Source organism: Carlito syrichta, unplaced genomic scaffold (assembly GCF_000164805.1).
Source record: "Carlito syrichta isolate Samal-C Ts95f unplaced genomic scaffold, Tarsius_syrichta-2.0.1 Scaffold306659, whole genome shotgun sequence".
NCBI lineage: Eukaryota > Metazoa > Chordata > Mammalia > Primates > Tarsiidae > Carlito > Carlito syrichta.
This window is the reverse complement of record NW_007250755.1, coordinates 573,781-599,627: the sequence shown is the minus strand read 5'-3', so window position 1 is coordinate 599,627 and position 25,847 is coordinate 573,781. Positions and strand designations below refer to the sequence as shown.

At 52.0% G+C, this 25,847-nt stretch overlaps 1 protein-coding gene across 1 annotated transcript in view; it reads left to right on the top strand.

Moving 5' to 3' along the window:
- EPHB1 (EPH receptor B1) overlaps positions 1-25,847 on the top strand; it is a 311,624-nt gene that overhangs the window by 11,098 nt on the left and 274,679 nt on the right. Inside the window, exon 2 of the mRNA XM_021715103.1 lies at positions 15,739-16,420. Coding sequence (XP_021570778.1) covers positions 15,880-16,420 — 541 coding nt within the window. The 5' untranslated portion in view covers positions 15,739-15,879. The remainder of the gene's footprint in view (positions 1-15,738; positions 16,421-25,847) is intronic.

Sequence of the window (25,847 nt, the reverse complement as noted above, 5' to 3'; positions counted from 1 at the left end):
AAAAAAAAAAAAAAAAAAAGATGTGGGCTCTGAGCCTGGCTCCAGGAAAGTAGACTGAGCCTCTGGGGGACAGCACAGCCCTGGGGGATGCCTTACCGTCAGTTACGGCCCAAAGTGTCCAACTCATGTGGCCGCAGTCCCTCTGTACTTCCAGTGTGGAAGGGAGGAAGCCCCAGGGTTGGCATCTGATGTCCTGGGTTTACTTCCATTTTCTGCTAAGTTCTTTAACCTCGCTGAGCCCACATGCTGCCTTTATAACATGGGTGACAACAAGATCTTATTTACAGAGTGGTTGGCAGGATTGATCTGTGTTTACTTTTCTTGTCAACGCTAAAGCTCAGCGCAATACCACTTGCCCTGACCAGTGCTAGTGACAGCAAGGAGTCTCGTTCTAGAGGCCTAACTTGCATGGGATGAGGGTGGGAACTGCGAGGGCCCCCTGGAGACACAAGATCTACCTTCCAGCACTTCTGCCAGGCTGTGGTTTGCTCGTGAATATCATCAGAGAGTACGCCCTGTTATTATCAATAATAGCTATTACCACTAATAGCCACCATTAATTAAGTACAGATTGTGTACCAGAAACCAAGCTTTCCTTGTATTACCTCACTGACATCTCACCAGGACCCTGCATGGCGGGTGGCATTTCAACCGCTTTACAGGGGGATCCCTGAGGCTCAGAGACTTTATCCAAAGTTCCAGGACCGGGTAGGGGTGTCGCTGAGCCTGACCCCAGGCCTGTCTGGCCATGAAGCTCAATTCAGTATCTCAGCTTCAGAAGGAGTGCGAGGAAGGGACCTCAGAGTCATGGATTGTTGAGAAACCAGCGAATGGGGTGGGCGTGGGGCAGATGTTCCCCATATTCCACCAAGTTAAAGGGTAGCGGTGAAAGCCACAGACCAGGGAGTGATGAACGTGGCGAGCACGGTGAATCATTTCTTTTTTTTTTTGGGAGTCTCACTCTGTCACCCAGACTGGAGTGCAGTGACCGCTCCCGGCCACCGCAGCCTCAATCTGCTGGACTCCAGTGATCCTTCCACCTCAAGCCTCCAAGCAGCCGGAATTACAGGCATGCGCTACCACTCCTGGCTGATTTTTTGATTTATTGTAGAGATGAGGTCTCGCTGCCCAGGTGGGTCTCGAACCTGCGGGCTCAGGCAATCCACTCACCTCAGCCTCCCAAAGGCGGGGGATTACAGGCTGAGCCACCGAGCCCGGCTGTGAATCATTTCTTAAAGCAAGCTCTGTGGGAGATGGAGGGCAGGTAGTTTGTGACATGTGGGGTTTCGGGGCAGAGAGTAGCAAGTCCAGGAGGAGCCTGGGTGGGAGCTGTGGCCAGAGTTGCGTAGGGGGTTACAGGCGGTCCTCTGGATGGCGTGCCCGGAGGGTGATGGAGGAGCCTTGGGGGCGGCAGGGGTGTTAGCTCCCACCCCCTCAGTCCTGGAAACCGTTCACCAAGTGAGGAGCCCTGGGAAAGGAATTTTGAGAAGAGAGAGCTGTGAAGGGACCCTAGGGACCGGGCTTGTCCCATCCAGTGGCCTCATGTCAGCTTGGCTGAACCGAATAAGTCCTTCTCCATCTGAGATGCTTCTCCGGTGATGGCATGAGGGTGGGGTCCTGTCATGGTGTGCTCTCATCTTTATGCCTTTCGCTCCACTCACCTCTCTTTCTGGAGAAGACGAGGCATGTCCAACACATTTCCCAGGGCCGCAGAGGACAGCCAACATGGCTGATGTGGAAGGCAAGGTTGGAACTTCTTTGAAAGCTCTGCCATCAGACCAACACAGTATGTGGTCGTGGTCTGCGTTTGCGTTTGGCGTGAAGGGTTCGTTATGCAACCACAAGCCAGGGTGGCCCTGGGGGCAGTGCCTTGGGCGGGCGGTAGATACCTGTGTGTGGCTGATCGCAGGATGGCAGTGCAAGGAAGGCCAGACTGACAGTTGGTACCAGGAGCAGTCCTGGTGCCAATGGCAGGCAATGCAGCCCCCCTGTGCGTGGGGCTGGCCTGGCCACATCTGCCACGATAGGTGTGATCTGGGAGGTGGATTTTATAGGCAGCAATGGAAAAATTAGAGTGTGTCTGGTGGAGTTGACCGGGGATATTGACCTTCAAAGACTGCTTGTGGACCCGAAAAGCCGAGTCCAGGAGGCCAAGGGATGAGATAATTCTTCTCAAAGAAGGCAGAGGCCTCCACAGCCTTCCTAGAACCAGGCTCCAGTAGCCGCCATCCCAGGAAAAAGAGGCGGGACTTTAGTAGGCCAACGTGGTAGTCACATTCTCACCTGGCTGCGGAGGACAGAAAGGATGTAGGGGGTATCCTCGTCCCAGGGCAGATGTGGCTTTCTTGCACCCTGAGATGGCAATATCTTCCACCCTGAGAATGGGAATGAAGCCAGGAGTGCCTGCCAGAGACCCAGCCCCTTCCTCCCCCCGTGGCTGCCTATCTGGTCTCCAGGGCAGCCCTCGCTGGCCTCTGTCAGCAGGGCTCAGGCAGAGCTCCCCGAGCTCAGGGAATGAGAAGCCATTTCCCCAGCCTGTCACCCAGCGTGGTGGGCCAGCTTCAGGCTGGCCTCTGCTGTGGATTCCAAGCAGAAATCCCTCCAAGCTGAAGGGAAATGCCATCAGTCTCTCCTAGGGATGACTCTCTGTTCCTCTCTCCATGGAGCCCGGGTCTGGGCATAGCTGTATGAATCAGCTGGGCGACAAGGCCATGTTGGGCACCAGTGAGAACCACATTCAATCAACAGCTTAAGATAATCACATGTGTGAGGCACTGGGATAATGGCAGCTGAATACTCTGCCACTGTTGCCATAGTGACCAGCCAAGCACTGGTTCCCTCCTTTTTTTTCCCCCCCCCTTTCTTGTTTTCTGGACCTCCTTGTTATAGGACTGGCTGGTGGGATGGGGGTGAATTTGGGAAATGGGAAGGAGGAGGGAAGGGGGAGGGGAGACCCAAGAGGGCTGGCCCATTATTTGCTCTTTAAATACCCCAGCTGGAGGTGTTTTAAATCTCTACAGAGACAGAGAGAAACTGTGTCTTAATCCCTAGCTCCCTGTGAATTATTTAAAGGGATCCTGTCAGAAGCATGAATTTGTCACTATTGCAGTGTCAACAGCTGTCATAATGGCAGAGGCCCCCTCTCTAGGCAGGGCCTGGTACTCTGTGCTGCTGCCTGGTAGAGGTGACCGTGGCCTGGGGTGCGGACAGGGAGTCCCACTCCAGGCACCAGCCTGCTGCGTTTTCTCTGTCGTTTGGCAGGAACCCGGATGTGAAATGTGCCAGGAAGCAAGTGGATGATCACGCTCAGGACCTCAGGCCCACGGCCTTGCCCTCTGGCAGTGTAATTCTGTAGCCCTGGGGTCCCTGAGCACACAGGGCCTTCTAAGGATGGGCGTATCCAAGGGAGAGCCACGGCCAGGAACCCCAACCGCACGCACCTGCACACACACCCACACCCACACCCGCATATGCCAGTGATAGATGCACAGGAGAGCATTGTAGGTCACACACCTTGTGGAGGGACACTGAGGCTTGCAAGGAAAGGTAACTCAGAGAGAGGCTATGCATGTGTCTCCAGAGGGCAGACATCCACGGTAACTGGCTCCAAGGGGCTCCCACCTGGGTTTAAGTACCTCACAGACCTAAGTCACGTTTAACCTTCATGGCCACCTCACGAGATAGGTACCGCAAGTATCCCTGTGTTGCCGAGGTGGAGACAAGGCTTGGAGAGGTGGAAAGACTTGCCTCTGGTCACAGCTGGATCTGCCTGACTCCACAGCCTGTGATCCTAAGCCCTGTGCAAAGCCAGAGACCACCATGATCCAGGTTCTGGGTGGGGCCAGGTTAGAGCAGTGCTTCTCAACCCCTGCCCTTTTCTGACACTTTCTTCTGGCCGTCCTAGAGTCCTCTGCCTGCTGCCATTTCCTCTGCCTCCCATGATGTTTCCCCACATTCTCCACCCTCCTAGGTGTTGTGAGGCTCTGCCCTTAAAGACTGCTCTGGGAAGTCATGTGTCCATGTCTGTTGTGTCCCAGGTTTGCGCCTCACTCCCCATTCCCCAAGGAGGGTCCTGGCTGTGAATCCACAGTTTGGGAAATTGTTGCTTTGTGTCATGGCAACATAGAAGCCCTTTCAGGGTGCTGAGCTTTCAGAAGTAACGCTGACCTTGAATCAACCACCCTTCTCCTTGGCACACCCCACTGGGCCATGCTAGTGAATGGGGGCCCATCTGGGACGTAAATAAAGAATGTCGGGTGGTGAGCTGGTGCCCGCAGCTCCCAGGGGACCCACTGTGGAAGCCACTACCTTGGTTGGCTGGTGCACTAAGTAGTGGGTCCCTCCGGGCTTGTAGGAATTTATGCCCCCAGACTGCATTTTACATTTTAATTAGCCCTTTCATTTGTCTGATATCCAGTTTAGTTAGTCTACTGTCTACACAGGAGCTTTGTCCTCGGGGTCCAGGCTGATTGGTGAGGAGGGCTCGGCAGGGGTGGCCTCAGCTCAGCCTTGAACTTCTGTAGCACACAAGAATCTTGAGCCTCATGTGGGCTCCATGCAGTTGTGTGCTGCCCAGGCTCTGATGGACTTCCTGTTCAGAGGGACTACCATCTCCCCTGATGGGGCAAGGCCACGGAAGTTCCATGATGGTCCCCCAGAACATGGTGGCAGCAACTGTTTGTAAAACAGCAGTTTGTGCCCCAATGCAGACTGTGGAATGGGACCAAAAACTGGACCTGTGTCCAATTTTGTCTCCTTGTGGTCTGAGCTGCTGGCTGCTGGTGGTCCAGGGATTGTGTGCTTGGGGCAAGAGATCTCATGGTGAAGCAACTCAGAGGAAGCCCTGTGTCTGTAAGGACAGGGAGTTCACCCTTTAGTCCCTGCATTCTGCTGATCAAAGGTAAGATGGTTTATCTGGGAACTGGGTGGTTTCCACACCTTGGTGACTCAGCTGTAGGTGAATCCTGAGGTTGACACAGTAAGGGTGATGATCATTAATCATGATAGGAATGAAAATGACAGGTGCTCAGGCAGTGGTGGTTACGGGCAGCATGGCGCTCTCGATGAGTTAACGCCCGTGGTCTTTCAGCCCTCACAACCCTCGGCACGGCAGAGAGTATTTTTGCAAATGAGGCAATCGAAGCTCAGAAAGTTGCCAGGATCCCAGAGCTGTAACTGGCGGAGGTGGAGTCCACCTGGCCTCGCAGGCGCTCCGATCTCATCTCCTTCCATTGTCCTCCTGCTGTTTGTTCTTCTGCGGCCTCGCTGGCCTCCCGGCTTTCCGGCAGTGTGCCCGGCACATTCTCGCCCTGGAGAGTCTGCTCCTGTTTGCCCCTGCCTGGAATGCTCTTCCCTGGGCCTCTCCAGCCCGGCTGTGTGTCATTCAGGTTTCCGCTCAAGGGGAGATGCTCCAGATGCTCCCTGGTGTCCCCACTGCCAGCTGTCCACCTCCTGCCTTACCTGCGGCTCCGCGGTGTTTAAAGCTGCTCGCCTTACATTATTCATCTGCTTGCTCATTCATCCTCGGGCTGACTTAGAATACGAGGTCCGTGGGAGCAGGGATTTTGTCTCTTCTTCACTCCCCTATGACCCACTCCTGGAACACCGCTTGGGGACATAGTAGATCTGCAAGTCTCTACTAAATAAATGCATTAAATGAGTTGGGTCAGAAACAAGTGCGAACAGCAGGGATCTTGTTAGACCAGCAGAGGCCACGAAGCCTGTTTCGTTTATTTCTATCCCTGTGTTAAATAAAGGTGTCCAGACCCCCTGGAAAAGGTTTCTTCCTGGACTTTGTTATGATGCCGCTGCCTGGTAGTGGCTGGGCATTTGGGGAGCGGTGGGTTTGCAGGGGGTGGGAATCCTGTGGCCCAGGACGGGGTCGACTGTCAAAAATCTTGCCAGAGTTCTATGCTTGCAACTGTCCTCAGAAGCAGAGTGGAATCGGCTCGCACCTCTTCACTTCATTTGGTAGCGGCTCTTCATTTTGACCAATGATATCATTTGTTAGTTGCCCATTCATCTCCTTTGTCAGATTTGGCTGCCCATGACCTTTGCCTGCTTCTTAGATTCAAAGTCACTCTTGGGGGATAAATAATAGGTCAGAGTTTCTGAAGGTTGTTCTAGTGTTGCGGGTAGAGCCCCTGACAGTGGTTTTGAAATAATTTATCTGTTATTTATATGGATAAATGAGTTTTGGTAGCACACTCTACATACATACATGTACACACATATCACGCGCGCGCGCACACACACACACACACACACACACACACACACACACACACGCTCCAGACTGCAGACAGTCAATATGCACCGTCCAAATGTCAACAGGCACTCCAGCAATAGATCTGCAAGCTGACTTCCAACAGGCAAGTCTAACAAACCGAGATCTTGGAGGGACCTAAAAGTGTCTTTCTCATACATCAACGTCATGGTCTGAAAGCCTGAACAAGTACTTTCTAATGGGTGTCATTGTTTCCTTTATTATGCTTATCTCAAGGACAGGTGGCCCATTTGCCTCAATAACAGTGCCCTTTCAAAGGCTGTTAATATTCTGTTGGTTGCGCCAGGCTGATTTGTTTCTTCTTTTTCCAAAGACAGGTTAGCCTGGTGACACCTTCAGTAAGTCCCGGCAAAGAACCCCGGGGCCGAGAGGGCAGAGAAGTCAAGGTGCAGGTGGGGCCTTTCTCGTGGCTTCAGGGTTCCAGCATGTTTTGTGGGGTCTGCACTGGGAATGTGGAGGGGTACCCAACACAGTCCCAGCCCTCTAGGGCAGGTGCATGGGGGAGATGGATTTATGTTTTAGAAAACTCGCAGGGGCAGGGGAGTTCAGGAGAATGACTGAGAGTTATGGGAGAGCAAAGGGAATTCAGTGGGCCAGGGGTGGGGGCTGAGTAGAAGGCCTGCAAAGGAGGCGGAAGACATGGGATTTGGTGGTTAATGCCCAGGATGGGAAGCAGGACCGAGGACAATGGAGAGGCAGAGTCCAGAGTGTTTCCTGGACATCTGGCATGGGCAACCGGGTGGTCCAGGTCCTGGGACAGAGGTGAGACTGCGTCAGGCCTGCAGGTGGCCAATCCCAGGTAGCTAGTAGGAGGTATCTGGTAAGCTGTAGAACACACACGTCTGGGGCACTGGGGAGGGTTCCAGCTGGTGATGCCCCTGTGGTGGTGGAAGCCTCGTGTGGGGATGAGATAACCCAGAATGTAAAGCGAGACAAAAATGGAGGGAGGGTGGCGCTCTGAGAAACCCGTGTCTTCCACGGATCCCAGACATGACCGAAGAAAGCGCGCTTGTGTGATGCCAGCATTGTGAAGCTAAACACATGGAATTATTTTGCTTGTCGAAATGAACTAATAAATTAGTCCAGACATAATTCCCTGTCCTCAAGGAGCTCACAGCCTGGCAGGAGAAACCAGAGTCACACTCAGGAAGCAATTAAAGAATAGCTCAAAGCAGTATGTTATCAAATGCTAAATTGCGTGGAATAAACTCAATCATGCTTTAAGCATTCCGAAAAATGGTAGATGAATATATAGACTGGGAGAGGCGTCGTGGCGGAAATGAGACTCGGGCCTCCCCAAAGGAGGGAGCCGCAGAGAGAACTCAGCCCTGCCCCCGTCAGCTTTCTGACTTCTGGCCGGCTGTGGAATGTCTCAGAGCTTCAGCTTGCCCTCTGTCAACAGAAGGCCTTCGTCCATATCATCTGTAGTGGCTTCCAAGCCACATCGGTTCTCTGGCTCAGTTTAGATGGGATGGATGTGAGGTAGAGGAAGGGTATTAGGGTTAGTCAGAGTATCAGCAACAAAGTCAAGGGGTGGAAATGGGCCTGGCCTCTGTGTCCAGCACTTGTTTGGGCCCTTGATGTCTCTTGCCTGGTCTGCTGGCCCAAAGGTGGGCCAGGCATAAGGTCATACCAGCTGCAGGGCCCTGACCAAGGGAATGCAAGAGACAGGCCAGAGAGGAAGGATACGGGTTGTTCTGGAAGAATGACCCGTTGTGGTGACGGGGCGGTGTGTGGGATGTGAGGGGCACTTGTGGCCTGTTGACTCTCTGAATGACCTCCAGGTTGGAAAATCGAGGGGTTCTGGAATGGAGTTCTGAGCCCAAGATTCTGAAACTGTCTTTGGACCCCCCAAGCCCTCAGCCTCAGTGGTGGGGATGCTTCCTTGGCCACCAATGCCCTCTCGGTGCCAATGACAGAGCAAATACTAACACTTGGGATACAGGAATAAGGGGCTGGGAGGGGCATCCTTGGTACAGGCGACAGAATGAGCAGGGGCATGAAGTCTCCACAAGCATGCTAAATGTGGATAACAGAGACCACACCAGAGTTGCCGGAGTGTTGAGGTGTAGGCTGGACCAGATAACAAAGGACTTTTTAAAAAGCTGTGTTAAGACATTATTTACCTGCCACAAATTTGCTCGTTTCAAGTGCATTAAAATGTTAACTCAGTGATTTTCAGTAAATTTATAGCATTGGTTACCATCACCATAATCTCCTTTTAGAACATTTTCATCACCCTCTAAAAAAGATTCTTCGTGCCAATTTGCAGCCACTCCTCGTTCTCATTTCTGGCCCCAGGCAAATACTAATATACCTTTCTGTCTGTAGATTTGTCTTTTCTGAGGATTTCATGTATATGGAATCACACAATATGTGGTCTTCTGAGACACACAGCTTCCTCGGCATAATGCTTGAGAGACTCACCATGTTGTAGTACATACCAGTGCTTCATTCTTCTTCAAATTCCCGAATAGTATTCTGCTGATAGGCACATCGCATTTTGTGCGTGCATCCACCCGTGGATGAACATTAACAAAGGGTCGTAAGTGCCATATTAAAGAGTCCAGTTGATCCCATCCCAGAAAGGAAGTCCACAATCAGACTGGCATGTAATAAAGGTAAAGCCTACCCAACACATGAATGTACACGCAACATCCTGGCTCTTATTTTCTTTTGGCCAAATTATTTCCGACTCCAAGCCCCCATCACACTCATTGGTGAGAAATTCAGTCTCAACGAATGGTTCTTCTTTCCACCAGGACTACGTTGAGCTCCCAGAAGTCCCACTCAGAGCAAATTCTGAGAAGGGGGGTACTGCATTGTCCAAGAACCAAGCATTCACCTCTAGGCTTTCTGGGACTTGATAAAGCCCTGGAGTAGGTGGTGGTAACTGGTATGTGTCATCACTTGGTATGTGTCTGATTTCTCACACGTGAGTGTCTGACGGAGTATCCTTGAAGTGGAAGTCTTGGGTCAAAGAGTGCATGCAGTTGTAATTTTTTTTTTGGAGTCAGAGTCTCACTCTTTTGCCCAGTCTGGAGTGCAGTGCTCACGGCCACCGCAGCCTTGACCTGCTGGGCTCAGGTGAACCTTCCACTTTAACTTTCCAAGTAGCTGTAACCACAGGCATGTGCCACCACACCCAACTAAGTTTTTGATTTATTTTAGAGACAAGGTCTCGGCATGTTGTTCAGGCTGGTCTAGAACCCCTGAGCTCAGGCAATCCTCTTGCCTCCACTTCCCAAAGTGCTGGGATTACAGGCCCGGTATAATTTTGATAAATTTCTTTCAGCTGTGTTTCCTAATTCTTATCTCCCACACCCTCTCAAACACAGTGTGCTAGCAAACATTTTTCTTTGGCACCCCCCGAAAAACATAATGTGGTTCATTACCATTTTTGTTCTAATGAGTGAGATTCAGCGTCTTTTCATATATTTAAGAGCTATAGCTGTTTCTTTTTAAGTGAAGTTTGTTGGTATCCTTTGCCCATTTTTCTGTTGTGTTGTTGATATATAGGTTCTCTTTATATATTAGGAGATACTGACACGTTATCTATGGTAAGTTATAATTTTGTTTTCCATTAAGTTTTCTTCTTCCCCTCTTTTAATTTTGCTTATGATTATTTCTGTCAGATTTTAAAAAATAGTATAGATCTGAATTTCACAATATGTTCATTGATGGCTTCTGAGTTTCATGCCATAATGAGTATATATACATTGTCTCCATGGTTTCTTTAGTATTTTTAGGGTTTCATTTTTAATATTTAAGCCTTTGATTCATCATAAACTTATCCTGGAGTATATGGTATAAGATATGGGTGCAAAGTTATATTTTTGTGTAGTTTTGTTTTGTCTTTTTCCCAGATGGCTACCCAGCTCACTACAATTTTTAAAATGATTCACCTTCACCACAGTAATTTCTGTTTTGGCCAACACTTTCAATATTGAAAGAAGTTACTGAATTGGCTTCTGTAAGATTTCACCATTTTTTCACCAGTTTATACTCCCACCACTGGGCTTGGGCAGTGTCCTTTTCCCTACTTTCTTGACATTTCATCTTTTTAATTTTTGGCAAACCTGGTGTCTTGCCATCGTTTTAGTGAGAGGAGATGATTACAGGAAAGAACACAGGAGTCAATATGTCATGATGCCTGGAAGTGGAGCTGAGACGTGGTCACTGAATGGAGACCTTTGGGAAATCGGCTTTGGGGCAGGCAGTGAGAGGACTTTGCAGGAACTGGAGCAAGCACAACCTTCGGGGAAAAGAAATGTGACTCTGAACAGGAAATTGGGGGTCTGTGGAGTAACATATGCAAGACTGGCAAAAGCCCCCCTTTTTTAAGGAAACAGAGAGGGGACAGGTCGGGGACTGGGAAATTTAAAGCTTGCTTGGAAAGGCAGGACTGATGCCTGAAAGAGTGTTTGGGAGCACAGGTCCCCTGGGTCTGGTCTGTCTCCCCACACTCAGCTCAGTGAGGGCCTAGAGAATCTCCCTTAAAATATCTCTCCAGGTTCCACCCGTCAGTCCCAACTTCCCATCACCCCTTGCCTCGGCCCCCACAACGACCTCCGGCTGTCCTGCCCAGGCACTCAGGCTTCCTTCCAGTCCAGTCTCTACAGCCCATCAGAGGGAGCTTTTAAAAACTCAGCTTGGAGCTGGGCGCAGTGGCTCAAACCTATAATCCCAGCACTTTGGGAGGCCAAGACAAGAGGCTTGCCTGAGTCAAGCCTTGGCGAATTGCCAAGTGAAGGTGAATCATTTTAAAAATTGTAGTGAGCTGGGTAGCCATCTGGGAAAAAGACAAAACAAAACTACACAAAAATATAACTTTGCACCCATATCTTATACCATATACTCCAGGACAAGTTTATGACGAATCAAAGGTTTAAATATTAAAAATGAAACCCTAAAAGTACTAAAGAAACCATGGAGACAATGTACATATTCGAGATCAGCCTGGGCAACTTGGCGAGAACCCCCATCTCCACAGTAAATAAAAAAAATTAGCCGGGTACAGCAGCGCACACCTGCAGTTCCGGCTACTTGGAAGGCTGAAGCAGAAGAATCACCTGAGCCCAGCAGGTCGATGCTGGGGCGGCTGTGCGCGTGCCCTCTGCACTCCAGCCTAGGTGACAGAGTGAGACTCCAACTAAAAAAACCAAAAAACCAAAACTCAGCTCTGACCCTTTGAGTTATGACGTATAGTGGCACTCAAGACACGATTCAAGATTCTCAACTGGATTCATCTTCCCCTCCATCTTACTCCTGTCACCTCCAGCTTTCGAGGACTGTCACCTAGCTGTCATCCCTCAGTGGCACCAGTTCGCTTTTCTCCACCCATGGGGTCCTTGTAACTTATCTTCCCTGGGTCCCGATGCACTGCCCTCCCTCTTCCCTGAGTAAATACATACTCCTCCTGGCTAACTTCTCCCCATCTATCCCCTCTCAACTTGGAAGTTCTTCTTTGATGATCTCCTGTATTCAAGGGGCACCCTCCCCTTCTCGGCATCCTGTAATTTTCCCTCACAGCGGTGAGCACGGTTGTAATTCCTTAGTTATCTTAATAACCATTTTCTAATTCCTGTTTCTCTCACTAGATTATAAGCTTCATACTGTTGTGTCCCCAGTGGCTAATGGAATGCCTGGCATCAAACTAGCATTCAGTAAATATTTTTTGTTGTTGATGAATGAACGAGGTATAAGTTCGAAAGCAGTGAGACTGATTCTGAGTATCATAAGCAAATAATAATGTTTGTCCTTCCCTGTTGGGACGGCCACTCCACCCGCATCCCGATTGGCCAAAATCTTCTTTCTTCCAAGCCCCCCATCTTAATTGCCACTTGCTTGGTACCTCCTGTGGCCCACTCTGATCACCGATTCCTTCAGCCCTGCAGCACCTGCTGACAGAAGAATGAGGGAGGGAGAGAAATTAATGTGGAACTCGGCGATGGCCCTCCCCAAGCAACAGGGAGTTTGTTTCCGCCGCCTCTTTCCCTTTGAATGTACAACTGTATTCCCTCTAATTTGCTTTGATCCTCCCTCAGGAGCTGTCATGGAATCAATTAGATCTGTAGAATTTTATAACTTGAGGTCACCCAGTGTGATTCCTCGTTTTACAGATGAGAAAACTGAGACTCGGAAAGGTTAATGTTTGAAACAATTACCTCGGTCAGGTCTTGTAATACCAATCAGTGTCATTTTCTAAGATAAATGTTCTCAATATCCCAGCTCCGCGACGGTGAAAATCCTCCTTCTGTTTATGTAAAGACCTGCTGGTGGTGACGGTCTCAGTGCTAAGGTGAGACGCTCTGGATGGGTCTTTCAGTCTGCCACAGCAGAGCTGTGGTTGTCGTGGGTGGGTCACGAACTCCGGCTGTGACAGGGCCCCCACCCTAAATGCCTCAGCTGTATGTCGATAGAGGAGACCCAGCTGCAGAAATGGATCATGCCCACTGCAGGTAAACAATTGCAGAACAGTAAAGGAAAATTTCCCTTCCCTCAAAAGTCATGGAGGATCAACTGGGACAACGTTGCTTTAAAATTGTCAGGGAGCCGGGCTCGGTGACTCAACCTGTAATCCCACGCTTTGGGAGGCTGAGGTGAGTGGATGGCCTGGGCCCACGGGTTCGAGACCCACCTGGGTAGGCGAGACCTCATCTCTACAATAAATCCAAAAATCAGCCGGGCATGGTAGCGTGTGCCTGTAATTCCGGCTACTTGGAAGGCTGAGATGGAAGGATCGTCGGAGCCCAGCAGGTTGAAGCTATGGTGGCAGGGAGCGGCCACTGTACTCCAGTCTGGCGACAGAGTGAGACTCCAACTCAAAAAAAAGAAAAAAAAACTGTCAGGGAAAGGGAAGGAGGTCTGAAATTTTTGACTGGCACACTGCCCGAGACTTCTTCACCCTAATATATCTGGTTTTGAGTTCTAAAAAACAGGCAAGCACAACATAACTTTAATAAACACATTTAAATAGAACGTAGCACAGTCTTCAAGGAGAAGAAGAAGCAGTTCTTTTAGATCCCAAGATCAATAAGAAATTAAGCTGAGTCCAGGTGGCATATGACAGTGTGAATTTATACTCCGCCAAGCCCGGGGTAGAGATCTCTCTCCCCTGGTGGCCACCTGATGGGGCCTGGGAGCAGGGAGATCCCATCCCATGTACAATATGCCCTTTGCAGGTGCCATATGGGCTGTGGAGGTGACACTCCAGTGATGGACCATGGCTCTGGCAGGGCTCAACCGAGTCCTGGAGAAGACAACCCAGTGTCGGTGTGCACACCTTCGTATATGTGGAGTGAGGGATTTGTGATGTGAGGGCACAGAGCACGTCCAAGAGGGGCTGTCCAGTCCAGCCGTGGGAGCACCAGGGAGGTTTCGCAGAGCTGGAGGAACATGGCCAGAGAAGTTCACAAGGGCATCCTGGGTGGGACGCTCAGCATGAGAGCAGGCTTGGAAGTGGGCACCGGAGTAGTGGGTTTGGGAAAGTTAAAAGCATTGGTGCTATGGAAGGTAGGGTGGAGCGGAGAGAGGTGCTGATGACCATGGATGGTGTGGGCAGTTCCAGCTCCCACAGCACTCAGTTTGGTACTGAATCCATGGAGCTCATTAAGTCAAAGTCCTGTGGCTTGGCTGTCTTTCTCCAGGAGCACGATGCCAGGTTCTGGAAGGAGATGAAACTGGTAGAGTCAAGGGACAGATGATGCGGCGCTGGGTGATTTGTGGCAGGAGCTGCGACGTCTGGGCAGCGACTGGCCTCTGTGCCTCAGAACGGGTACAAGGATCCTGGAAGGGGAGGCCATGGAACTTGAGGCTGGCGAGAGGATGGACACTCTGGTGGTCCCAAGAGGGGCCGGGGGCCAGGAAGGCCTGGTTAGACTGCACCTTGGGTGCCTTGGTGGCAGGGACCCAGGCGACGGGAGTGGCCACGAGGGAGGTCACCTTACAGACCCAGATGACCAGGGCCATGTGCCTGTCCCCTCCACTACGCCTGGTTTTGGATTCCCTGGCAGGAGTTGAAAGGACACCTTGCCTCCCTGTTCCTGTCTCCACAGGAGGCGATAGCGGTGTATTTCTTTTCCACACCGAGTTGGTTTTCAGCTCTGCTGATGAAGAATTCTAGTGTACATATGTAAACTCCACACTGTAAATAATGAGCAGTTGGCACAAAAAAAAATGGGTACGATTTGGTCCCCTATATCACACAATCAAGGATCTTAATTCGCGTTCTCTTCAGAAGTTTCATTTCTTCTTGCCCTTATTTATTTGAGGCAAACACAGTGTAACTTGACCTTCATTCCCGGGACCACCCTCAATTCTTGAGGTCAGGTCCTGAGGTCTCAGAGGTGGGCAGCTGCGTCCTTAGCTTTTTATCTCTCCAGCACACGGAGGAAAGAAGGACCCAGCAACCCTCCTTGACCCTGGCCCCAGAAAGCTCAGTCAAGGAAGCTCTATCTTAACAGACCTCTCTCCCCACTCCAGCCCCCACTGCCCAGGACTGAAATAATCTAGAAGATCTTAGGGGAATTCCCCTGGCCTTTCCAAGCACTTCTTTCTAGTGGCTGTTGCCTCCTCCTACAGCCCAGTGAGAGGGGCGTCTTTCCTCTGTAAATGGGCAGTGATAGTACTTAGTTCTCCAAGTTGTTGGCAGGACTGAGTGATGTCCCTTGGCGTGCACTGTTCCACCCTCTTCCTCCAAGGTCCAGGACGGCGACAAGTGACAGCTCCCTTTTCTGAGGGGAGTTGTGATTGCCTCTCCCTCATTAAGACACTTTCTGTACTCCCTGAGTATCACGCCCCTGGTTCCCCACCATCACAGCTTTGCTTGAAATCTTTGCACACAAAGGAGCGTAATTTGCTTCATTACGGGTCTGTCCCAGCTGCCTCCACGCTTATCAGTTTCACAGTCTGGGTCTCTTAGAGAGATGGATGTTATAAAGCCAGAGTTTATGAGGACCCAAGTCTGTCGAGAAACTCTGAAAAGCTTTCAGTTCATGTGCTTTTCAGAAACACAAAGGCGTCTCACCACAATGAAGAAATTCGCTTCAGAGGCGGGGCTCTTCAAGGTGGGGGCGTCGTGTCACTGGACCCCTCCTCCACGGAGTCTCTGTTCAGAGCAGAGGCTGTGGAGGTGAGGAAGGAAGTCCCTGATGTCCCCAGGGGTGGAATAAGACCCAGTTGCTGCATGAGAGTTTGGGGTCAGAGGAGGGAAGGCTTTCTCAGATGAAGTCTGTTGTGTTTGGGGCGGGCTGCGGAGAAATGGGGAGTTGGCTCACAAGGAGAGCTTTGACGTCCGGTCGGGCGTAGGTGTGTTCATTTCTCCATTCAAGCAGCCAGATGATACGTGCCTAAGCCCCCCTTAGCCCAGGACTCTCTCTGCTCCGCCTCTTTCAGTCCTCTCACTCCCTGTTTTGTGTTTTGCATGTGTGCCTGCGGCCTGCGTGGTACAGTGGGAAGAAGTCAGTGGCTACGATGAAACCCTGAATACCATCCGCACCTACCAGGTGTGCAACGTCTTCGAGCCCAACCAGAACAACTGGCTGCTGACCACGTTCATTAACCGGCGGGGCGCCCACCGCATCTACACGGAGATGCGCTTCACTGTGAGGGACTGCAGCAGCCTTCCCAATGTCCCGGGCTCCTGCAAGGAGACCTTCAACCTATATTATTACGAGACGGACTCTGTCATCGCCACCAAGAAGTCAGCCTTCTGGTCTGAGGCGCCCTACCTCAAAGTGGACACCATCGCTGCCGATGAGAGCTTCTCCCAGGTGGACTTCGGGGGGAGGCTGATGAAAGTCAACACAGAGGTCAGGAGCTTTGGGCCTCTGACGCGGAATGGCTTTTACCTTGCTTTCCAGGATTACGGAGCCTGTATGTCTCTCCTCTCTGTCCGTGTCTTCTTCAAAAAGTGTCCCAGCATTGTGCAGAATTTTGCAGTGTTTCCAGAGACCATGACAGGAGCGGAGAGCACATCTCTGGTGATTGCTCGGGGCACGTGCATCCCCAACGCAGAGGAAGTGGACGTGCCCATCAAACTCTACTGCAACGGGGATGGGGAGTGGATGGGGCCCATCGGGCGATGCACCTGCAAGCCTGGCTATGAGCCTGAGAACAGCGTGGCCTGCAAGGGTAAGCCGTGGGGGTCTCCTGAGGCCTCTGCTTCCGGCCACCTGGGGCAGGGCGAGGGTCTGCAAGGTTCCCCCCTCTAGCTCTGGACCATATAGGAACTTATTAGAAAGCTCTGGAGAGCTTTCATCCCCAGTGCTAGGCCTGATCATTTTCCAAATGTGTCCTACCAGATTGTCTGTATTCATTATTGGTGTTGGAGGAAGAGGTGGGGTGAATTCCAAACAGTGGAAAATAACTTAATAGCCAGTTGGTTATATTTAGTTTGGCGTCTCATTCTCTCTCTCTCTCTGTCTCTCTCTCTCTGTCTCTCTCTCTCTCTCTCTCTCACACACATACACACACACACACACACACACACACACACACACACACACACCCAGCCCCGAGCTTTGGGCATGGAGAATTTGGGTTGCCATGGTCAAGGCACTCAAGGGTAATTGAGAAGTGACTGAATTTGGAAAATATTTTAGTTCATTTCTGTCCAGCTCCCACAGCACTCAACTTGGTAGTGAACCCATGGAGCTCATTAACTCAAAGCCCTGTGGCTTGGCTGTCTTTCTCCAGAGGCTTCATGCCAGGCCCTGGAAGGAGATGAAGCTGGTAGAGGTGGGAATGGGACTGTATCATGTACTGTATTAACTTTTGCTTCTGAGCAACACAGAGTGATGCAAACTTTGCAGTCTGGGGGTGTCAGGACACTGCGTGCTCACGCCGGGTCTCCTCAGTCCGCGGGCCCATGGCCAACATGTGGCAATAAATGCTTGAGGCTGAGTCGGCTCCAAGAGTGAACAGAAGGGTCTGGAGGGCCTCACCCACAGCTTGTGTTTTGCCTAAGTGCAGGGGAGCTGAACATGGCGGGATTCGGGGTTGGGAAAGAGAAGACTGCTTTCCCTTCTAGCATTTTGCTTGTGGCCTTCAAAGGTTCCGATTCTTTGAAGAAAAAGACTTCTCACGTGGACCTCAGAAATGACCTCCCTGACCTTGACCTGTCCCTAGGGTTGCCCTTGGTCGGTCTCTGGGGGGCTCGGGGACGGTATTGGCTCCGTATTCTCTGTTGTGAGCCTCCTGCTGATTGTCCTGTCTGGCATCACCTCCACCACCCTGCCTGAGCGCCGGAGGAGTTTATGCCTGTTTAATTCCCCACTCACCTTGCTCCCCGGCCACCTGCAGTGAGGTGCCCGCCCCAGGACTGCAAACGCCCTTCAGCTCTGCGATCCTTTGGACTCAGCTAATTGCCTGGGCCGAGTGCTCACACAGCCTTTCGGAGGCCTGCTGAGAGGAGGGCTGTGCCTTTGTGTCTTTATTGGATTTCTTGGTTGTGGTACCCGTGATGGATGGGGTGGAAACACAGGGGACGAATCAATGCAGACACTTTTAAAACCTGCCCAGCCCGGTCCCACAGCGTGCCTCTTTGTCCCGATGGTTGGGGAAGGGGTCGCTCTCCTGGGCGTTTGTCAGGGTCTAAGTGGAAACCAAGGCACGGGATGAGTGAGTTCTTAAAGGTGCAGGTACAGTGGCTGCCAGGCACGCCCGCAGCAGAGCGGGAGTGATCTCACTGGGCTCCCGGGGACTGCTGCCCCGTGCTTGCTGGCCGGCCTTCTCGGCTTTCTCATTACATCCTGAGCAGAACAGCAGGAACCGGAGCAAGCGTTGATTGGTTCTGATTTAATTGGGACTCTGGGAACAGGCTCTCATTTCTCTGGGCTAATTGGAACTTTTCTCTTTGGGGGGGGTTGCTGTCTGTGTTGCTGGTCAGTCACCTCCCGTGGCTGTCCTGGGATGGCCTGTGGGGACAAATATGTAAATCCAAGTTGTTTCTTTCCATTCTCTCTTCCCAGCCTCTGTCCCAGCTCCAGCCCCTCTGGAGTTTTGGTGGGCATTCCTAATCTCCAGCTGGTGTGAACCCAGCCTGACTTGACAAACCGCTTATTGCAAACTCACTGGAGGGCCGAGGCAATGGGGAGCCGTGGCACCCTCACGTTGCCATTTCAGAGGCACAGACAGCCACACTGGGGTGGCATTTCTGAGCATGGAGAGTGCAAAATCAGGTGGCATTGCGGATCCCGTGTCCCAGCAGCCTGACTGCTCTCGGTGCCCTGGAAGGGCAACCCCTGAGTTCTTGGCCCTTGACTCTGATGGTAACTGGACCTTGATGTCTGAGTCAGACCTGCCTGCCAAGGCCTCGCACAGGGTTGCCTCGGGAAGGTGGAGGCCCCCGGGCATAGATGGTGACCTCGGGAGGACGCTGCACCCTTGGGTGGGGGATGGACAGTGCATGCGGAGTGACTGAGTCCCCATGGTGTGTTTTCTTCCTTTTTTAAAAATATTCTGTTTTAAAGACATGAGGTACAATTCAGGAATACATGTGGACAGGTAAAGTTTGGGCCTACCTTTGGTCCCCACTTTGCCTAGTTTGAGATCAGGTACCCTTGCTGATGTTATGTTTCCACCCCACCCCCCAGCCCCTACCCTGACAGTATCCTGCTACCGCCAATCCCTTTCTTAAGTGTTATGTTAAATGTTCTGCGTCCGCTTATGAGTGAGAACATGTGGTATCCTGTTCTTTGTTTCTGTGATGGATCACTGAGTCTGATCAATTCTAAATCCATCCAAGTAGCCATGAAGTCGATATGTTTGTCCTTCTTCATGGCTGCGTAATATTCCATTGACCATGGTGTGTCTTCAGGGGAAGACTTCCCCCCGATTTGGGGTGCTCTCCCTGTGCTGGCAGGCAGGCACCATGTACCTTCACGGGAGCTTCAGTGTGGCCTACTTAAAATACCCATTTCTCACAAGGCCAGGACCAGCAGGAGAAAATAGTGGATGCCAGAAAGCTGTGAGTGAGAAGCCACGAGCCGCCGGCAGCTACTCTTTCCCAGCACAGCCCTGAGAACTGGTGTCCCCAGCCCTGGCTGGGTGAAGCCTGGATGATTCTGTGATTTGTACAGTTGTGTCGATTGGATACATGTTCTTTTCTGGGTATGCGAAGCTGGGACTTTGCAGGGTGGTGGAAAGAATAACCTTTCTGCTTCTGGCCATTTTTCTAGAATGACAGACTTTTTATTATTTTTTTTTATTTATTTTTATTTTTTATTTTTTGAGTTGGAGTCTCACTCTGTCGCCCAGACTGGAGTGCAGTGGCCGCTCCCGGCCACCGCAGCCTCACCTGCTGGGCTTCAGCGATCCTTCCATCTCAGCCTTCCGAGCAGCCGGAATTACAGGCATGCACTACCATGCCCCGCTGATTTTTTAAAAGATTTATTGTAGAGATGAGGTCTCTCTGCCCAGGCGGGTCTCGAACCCCGCGGGCTCAGGCCATCCACTCACCTCAGCCTCCCAAAGGCGCGGGATTACAGGCTGAGCCACCGAGCCCGGCTGTAGACTTTTTATTTTTAATAAATTTATTTTGAAGATGTGGGGTACAATTCAGGGTTAGGTATACAAATGTTCGTTATGCAGGTACCCTTGTTGATGAGATGTGCCCCCTCTCCCCTGGCAGTTTCCTTCAACTGCCAATCTCACCCCCCTTCCCCTGGCAGTTTCCCACTACTGCCAATCCCTTTCTTACAGTATTATGATCATTGTTCAAGGTCCACTTATGAGTGAGAACACATGGTACTCCGTTCTTCATTTCTGTGATAGATCCCTCAGCACGATAGCCTCTCAGTCCATCCAAGGAGCAACAGACTTTCATGTTGGGCAGGGAACCGTATTCTCTGGGCTTTTGCTTTGCTTCTGCTCAACCCTCTTCTGTCAAAGTCATGGCGGCCAGTTGCTGGGTCGTGCAGAGGCACCTGGAGACCAATTAGGCAGCCCAGCCAGCCAAGAGTGTCCTGGCCTGGAGCTCTTCTGGCTGGGAGGAGGGAGGCTGGTGAGAGGCATGAGGTGGAAGGTAAGCGGAGGAGGCCAGGGGAGGACTGGGCATCACGATGTGCGGTCAGTGGCTCCGCATTCCTGCAGGGCTCCATGGCCTCAGACTTGTTTCTGACTCACCTTTTGTGCACTCACAGACCGGGCCCATCAGGCAAAAACACATCGGCCCCTGACCTTCCCCTGCCCAGTGGCTCTGACCCCGTCATGCATCTCTATGAAGTTGCTATTGACTAGGAAAATGACCCATCGACCCCAGCTCCAGGTTTTGTGTCCATAGCAGAGTGGGTTGATGAGAGGTCACAGCTTTGCCTGCCCCTCCCCTCCCTCGCTGATGGTGACGGCTAACTCAACTCTCCATGGAGGTCCCGTGTAACCCACTCTTTTTGGGCCAGGAGGCTGAGATGGCCCTCAGCAAACTTCCTCTCTGCTGTGAACCCTGAAATATTCCATTCATTGAGGTTGGACCACGAGGAAGGTGACGGGGCGAGGACTGACCTTTTTAAGGAGGAGCCGAGCAGGGGTACCCTTATCTGTCTGTTAGAGGTTTGCGGCTGCAGTGCCCCGTATGGGAGTCCATGGAGAGGTCCCAGGTGCTGTGGCAGTCCCTGGGCAGCCAGATCCTGGTTGGAGCCCTGTGCCCATGGGCTTGGATCTGTTCCACCCTGAGAGCTCCCTGAGTGTTACTGAAAAACAGAGAGGCCTTGACACCGAGGCTGTCTCAGGAAGTAGCAGTTTTGTGAGCGCCAGTGCGACTCAGCGGGCTAATGCTCCCAGGCTGAGCGCCCTGGAAAGGAAGGAGAGGGGTCTTATACCTTAGGTAAGGGAGGGGGTTGGGTTGTGTGACTATACATTTTCTTTGGAGCTTATAAGGTTGTACTTAGCAAAACCAGATTTTCAAAGAACGAATGGTCTCCAGGATAGGCGTAACAAGCAGGGGTTGTAAACCAATAACTTCACAAAGAGAGGATTTGGGTTAACGTTGTGAATTGGTTCCTATCTTGCATGTCCGGGAAAGCTGTCTTTGGCTATTTGGTTTTCTCAAGCAAGTTTTTGGAGCTTGCAGATTGATCTTTAAAAGAAATACTTTTAACTATTATCAGCCCCTCTCTGCCACATGAGGGCTTGGCCTTGCCTTCCAGGACATAGCCCTTGGACATAGCCCTTTCCAGAAGGAGTTGCCTCCTCAGCCTGCCTCTTCAAGCCACACTAGGAACTTAGAAAATGACAACGCTGTGTATCATCCTCCCCGCCATCTTCTCTTGCCTTTCTGCCCCCTGGCCCAGGATGGCCTTCGCTCACTGCTGCAGAGAACACGTGCCAAGCTATGGTGTCCATGCCTTCATTGCCTGGAGCTGTCACTTCATTGCCTGGAGCTGGAGTGCGTGGGGGAAAGGGTGTGTCCAGGTGGGAGAGCCCTAACTTTGAGACAAGAGCTGGTCTTGGCCTTGGCTCTGCTGTGAACTTGCTGGTTGTTTTAGGGAAGAAGTCTCTTTTCACTGGCAGTTCTGTCTTCTCCGCCTCCTTCTCAGGGGATATAAATCTGTGGAATCATTTAATGGATATGTGAGTGTTTTCTAAGTCATGCTGTGTTGCGTGTTGCTAGGTGTCATTGTTCTCAAGCTTGGTATCACTCTTATTAAGGGAATATGATTTCAGAATGAAGGTGGCGTGGGGTTTCCACCTCCAGAGACACGGGTCACCTGGCAGGAGTCTTGAATGTTCGATCATCACCCTCCTGCACCTGGCTAGGCCAGCTCCATGACTATTGTGTGTAACCAGTGAGAACAGCACATAGGAGTGAGCCACTGCCTCTCAGCAGGGACAGTTAACACCTGTTTGAAAGGTGTGGCTCACATGGCCTGCCTTGAGGCAGGTGGTGATAATGGTGGTGGAGGGTGGGGTGAGGGTCTTTGCGAGCTGGAAGTCTGAGTAGGCAAAGAGGATTCTCCCAACGTGCCTCCTTCTGAGAGTGTGATGCGTAAGTCTGGTGTGTGGCCCGGGCAATTTTTAAAAGGCCAAGATCCCCGGTATAAGGTGGGTATAGACCAGGACCATCTATGTGACTGGAGTCCAGAAGAAAGAGCCCTGAGAATTCTTGGGTTTGTGGGATTTGGAGACAGGATGGACCAGTGTGACTGAGGGTAGGAAGGAGGCTGGCAGCTAGGTGGACTGAGAACCAGGCAGGTATCTGGAGCATCATCACATCTTGAGTAGAGACTGGGGCTGTGGGAAGGCCTCACCAGGGCAGCCCTGAGCCATCCTGAGCAACAACATGGCTCCCTAGCTGATGCAAAACCCAAGAAAGCTTCTGGGCAGGGGAGAGGGGCTGAAAGCTGAGGGCAGGCTGTCCGGTGTCACAGGAAAGAGCCACCTTCTCTGTAGCTGGCCTGCACCAGCCAGGTCCCTGGTACTGTCCTTGGAAGACCAGGGGTGCTACTGCTGTCCACAGGAGCATAGTCAAGCCTGCATGACCCCCAGTCCCTGCTCAAGCCTGTGCGTCAGGGCTGGGACTCAGGGTGCATGACCCTAACCGGGAACCTATGTGGCTTTTCCAGGGGACTGTCAGATCAGCCATGCCTGTTCCGGCTCTAGATGTTGGCTGGGCCTTCACAAGTCCTCCAGGAGGGCAGAGCCACCCCCAAAGCATCTCTCTTCCTGTGAGGTGTCTGGGAGTCCGGTGGCCATCCCACTACATTGCCCGGGCAGTTCCCCCAGTTCTGCTCATGCAGACACCTGCCTGCCCTCTCCCAGAGATGGTCTCTCCTTCCTGGCTGTCTCTTCACACCTCCCACCCCCACGTGGGGACGCCTTTCCTTGGTAATTTTCCACCTACATGTAAATTCCTTCATGCCTGGAAACCCAAGGGACACTTTGAACCTTTCAACGGTTTCTGTGCCTTTGTCAGCTTGAGCAGTGGAGATGAGCCACTTTATAAGCCTGGGGGAGTAGAGAGGAGAAATCTGTAAGATTCAAAAGTAGAGAAGAATGTGTCTCATTTAGCTTCTCTTGGAGAAAGTGGGTTCCAGGGCCTGCTTCCATCTCCCTGAGGGTTGCCGGTCCCCTGAAGTCAGCGGGCAGGACATGCGGGAGCGTGTGTGCACATGAGCACGTTAGGACGCAGTTGGTGGCCACATTCAGGGCGCTGAGGAGCTCTCTCCTCTCTCTCTGGCTTGTCGGCAGTTGGCTGGTGGGGGAGAAGGAAACCACAGCCCAGACAGCCCTCCCGAAGCCCCAGGGAGACTGGGTTTGCTCAGGGACAGGGGAGGTCAGGGTCACTAACACCGCAGCCCTGTAATAGGATTTCCCGACAGGCGAGTTCATTTAGAAACCTCCCGGACCTCCTCTGCCCTCCCCCCATAGTGGCCCTGCCCAGAATCCCCCTGGAGGAATCAGATGTAATTGTCTGGATGTAATGGACTGTGACACCGGCAAGACCAACAGCGGGCTCTGATGGTGACGGGAGACTTGGGGGAGCTCTGGGTTCCAATCCCTCTTGTGCTCTGCTTCGCCCCTCTGTCTTTGGGACACAGGGCTAGAGGCACCCAGATTCCACGGGTGTTGACCAAAGAATCGTGGCTGTCCTAGGCCAGTGCTGGAGCCACTGGTCGCGATTTGACAATGTCCCACGAGAGCTACCCTAAGTGGAGGTCCACATTTTGTCTTGAGCTTGGTCATCCCTGACTTCGTAAATGTAAATCATCAGAGATGGTGACAGAGGCACCGTAGGGCGATTCCTGAGGTGACGTGGGAGGTGGAAACATCAGTGCACCAGGGGAACTCCGGCGGGAGCCCTGGAACCACCATTTTCTTGACCGTCATCTGCCCCTGAAGACCTGTGGGGTCTGAAATTGCCCACGTGAGCAGCGTGGAGATGCTTGGTAGTCATTTCCTCTGGCCACAGTCTTTATCCATAGAGGCAGGCAGCCAGGGAACTTTCTGGGCACCAATCTAGAAAGAGCCACTTCTAGTTAATGTCAGCGCTGGGGCTGAACCCTCCGGTCTAGGGAGGCCCCACCGGCCTCTGCTTCTGAGACTAGATTTTGTTGAAAACAATCACCTTCAAAGCATGCTGTGTGTTTTTAGGACTGTCAAACTTCTCTTGGCCATCTCTCACAGATGCCTCTCTCTTGTGTTTCTGTTGTTCCTTGTTTTACCTTGGGGTCTCGCTGGCTCCATGAACCGTGCCCTGTGGTTACACACTTCTGCACAGTAAGTGTGCATAGGACCGTGTCAATGGTCACCACCTTCTCTCTAACCTCTCTAGATGCAGCCCTGTCTCCCCAGAAAGCTCTGCCATGTCGAGCTGGCTTGAGCCACTCAGATAGCACGCGGCATCTCAGAGGGTGATCCTGGGCTCCCCAAGGAGGAGCGGGATCTGAGGCTTCGCGCGCCTGGCTGTGGCACTCTCATCTGCATCAAGGACTCCTGTGTGGGCTGGCAGGGACTGAACTCCAGTTCCATCAGGGCTGCAGCCAGACTTACCCTTTGCTTTCTGTCCCAACTCTGCAGAACTTGAGCACAAACTTTTCTCCATGAAGGGCGAATCACTGCTTCTCAGTTTGGAGTACGAAGATGAAAAAGTATGCTGACTCCAAGCCAGCCCAAAGAAAGTCTTTCAGTCCTGGGCCCTAGAGAGGGGAACTCTGACTGTCCATGCTCTGTTTTTGCTGCTTTTGGCTGCTGACAGCTGTGTTGACAGTGCCCTAAGACCTGGGTCTCAGGCCTCCCTCAAAGCAGCAGGGTGAGGTGACTGAAAGGGACACTCCAGGGCTGGGGAGGAGGCACGTGCCTCAGACACTGGCAAGACATCCTGGAGCACACCCTGTTTTGCCGACAGAGCTTTGACAGGGATGTGAGAGGGTGGCACCTTGCCTTTTCCTAGGAGCAGGGTCTCTGCCTATGGGTATCCGTGCAGGCTGCGTCAAGAACTTGAGTACCAGTTATCTGGCAAGGCAGCTGGGCCCCACTTTTGTGCCAAGGGCCAGTTAATGACCCACAGCAGGCAAACCCTGGGGAGATATGGCTTAGGGCAGAAGAGTGTGGCTGGGTTTGCTCTGGGGCCCAGAAGCCATGCATAGGACAGAGAACTTCTCACTTTCCTGGGAACCTGCCCAGCCTGCTGCAGGATGAGTTGTGAGGCTGCAGGCATGTTGTACTTACCTGCCCATGTGTGCGGGACCAGGGAGGCCAAGAGGAAATCAGCTGAACCATAGCAGACTCCTGGAGTGTTGGGAGGAGACCGAAGCCCTGGAGAGAGCCATGGGAGGCCTCTTGGAATCGCAGAACAGAAACTCAGGGCCAGCCCTGGCAAGGCCTTCTGTTGAGGGTAGAACCTAGTTCATTAAATGGGCTGGACAAGAAAACAGGCCTTGTGGTTTCTGTCTTGCCCCTGGCCTGTCTGAAGAAGCTTCCTGACCCTGGAGGAGTGGGGCTGCAGCAGCGTACACTCCTTGTTGGGGCTGGAGTCATTTGGTCTTAGGGTACGGCCCTCGGGGCCCACTTTGGCCATCTCCGTGCAGGCCTCGGCAGTTCTGGCCTTCTGGTTTCTCGTTCA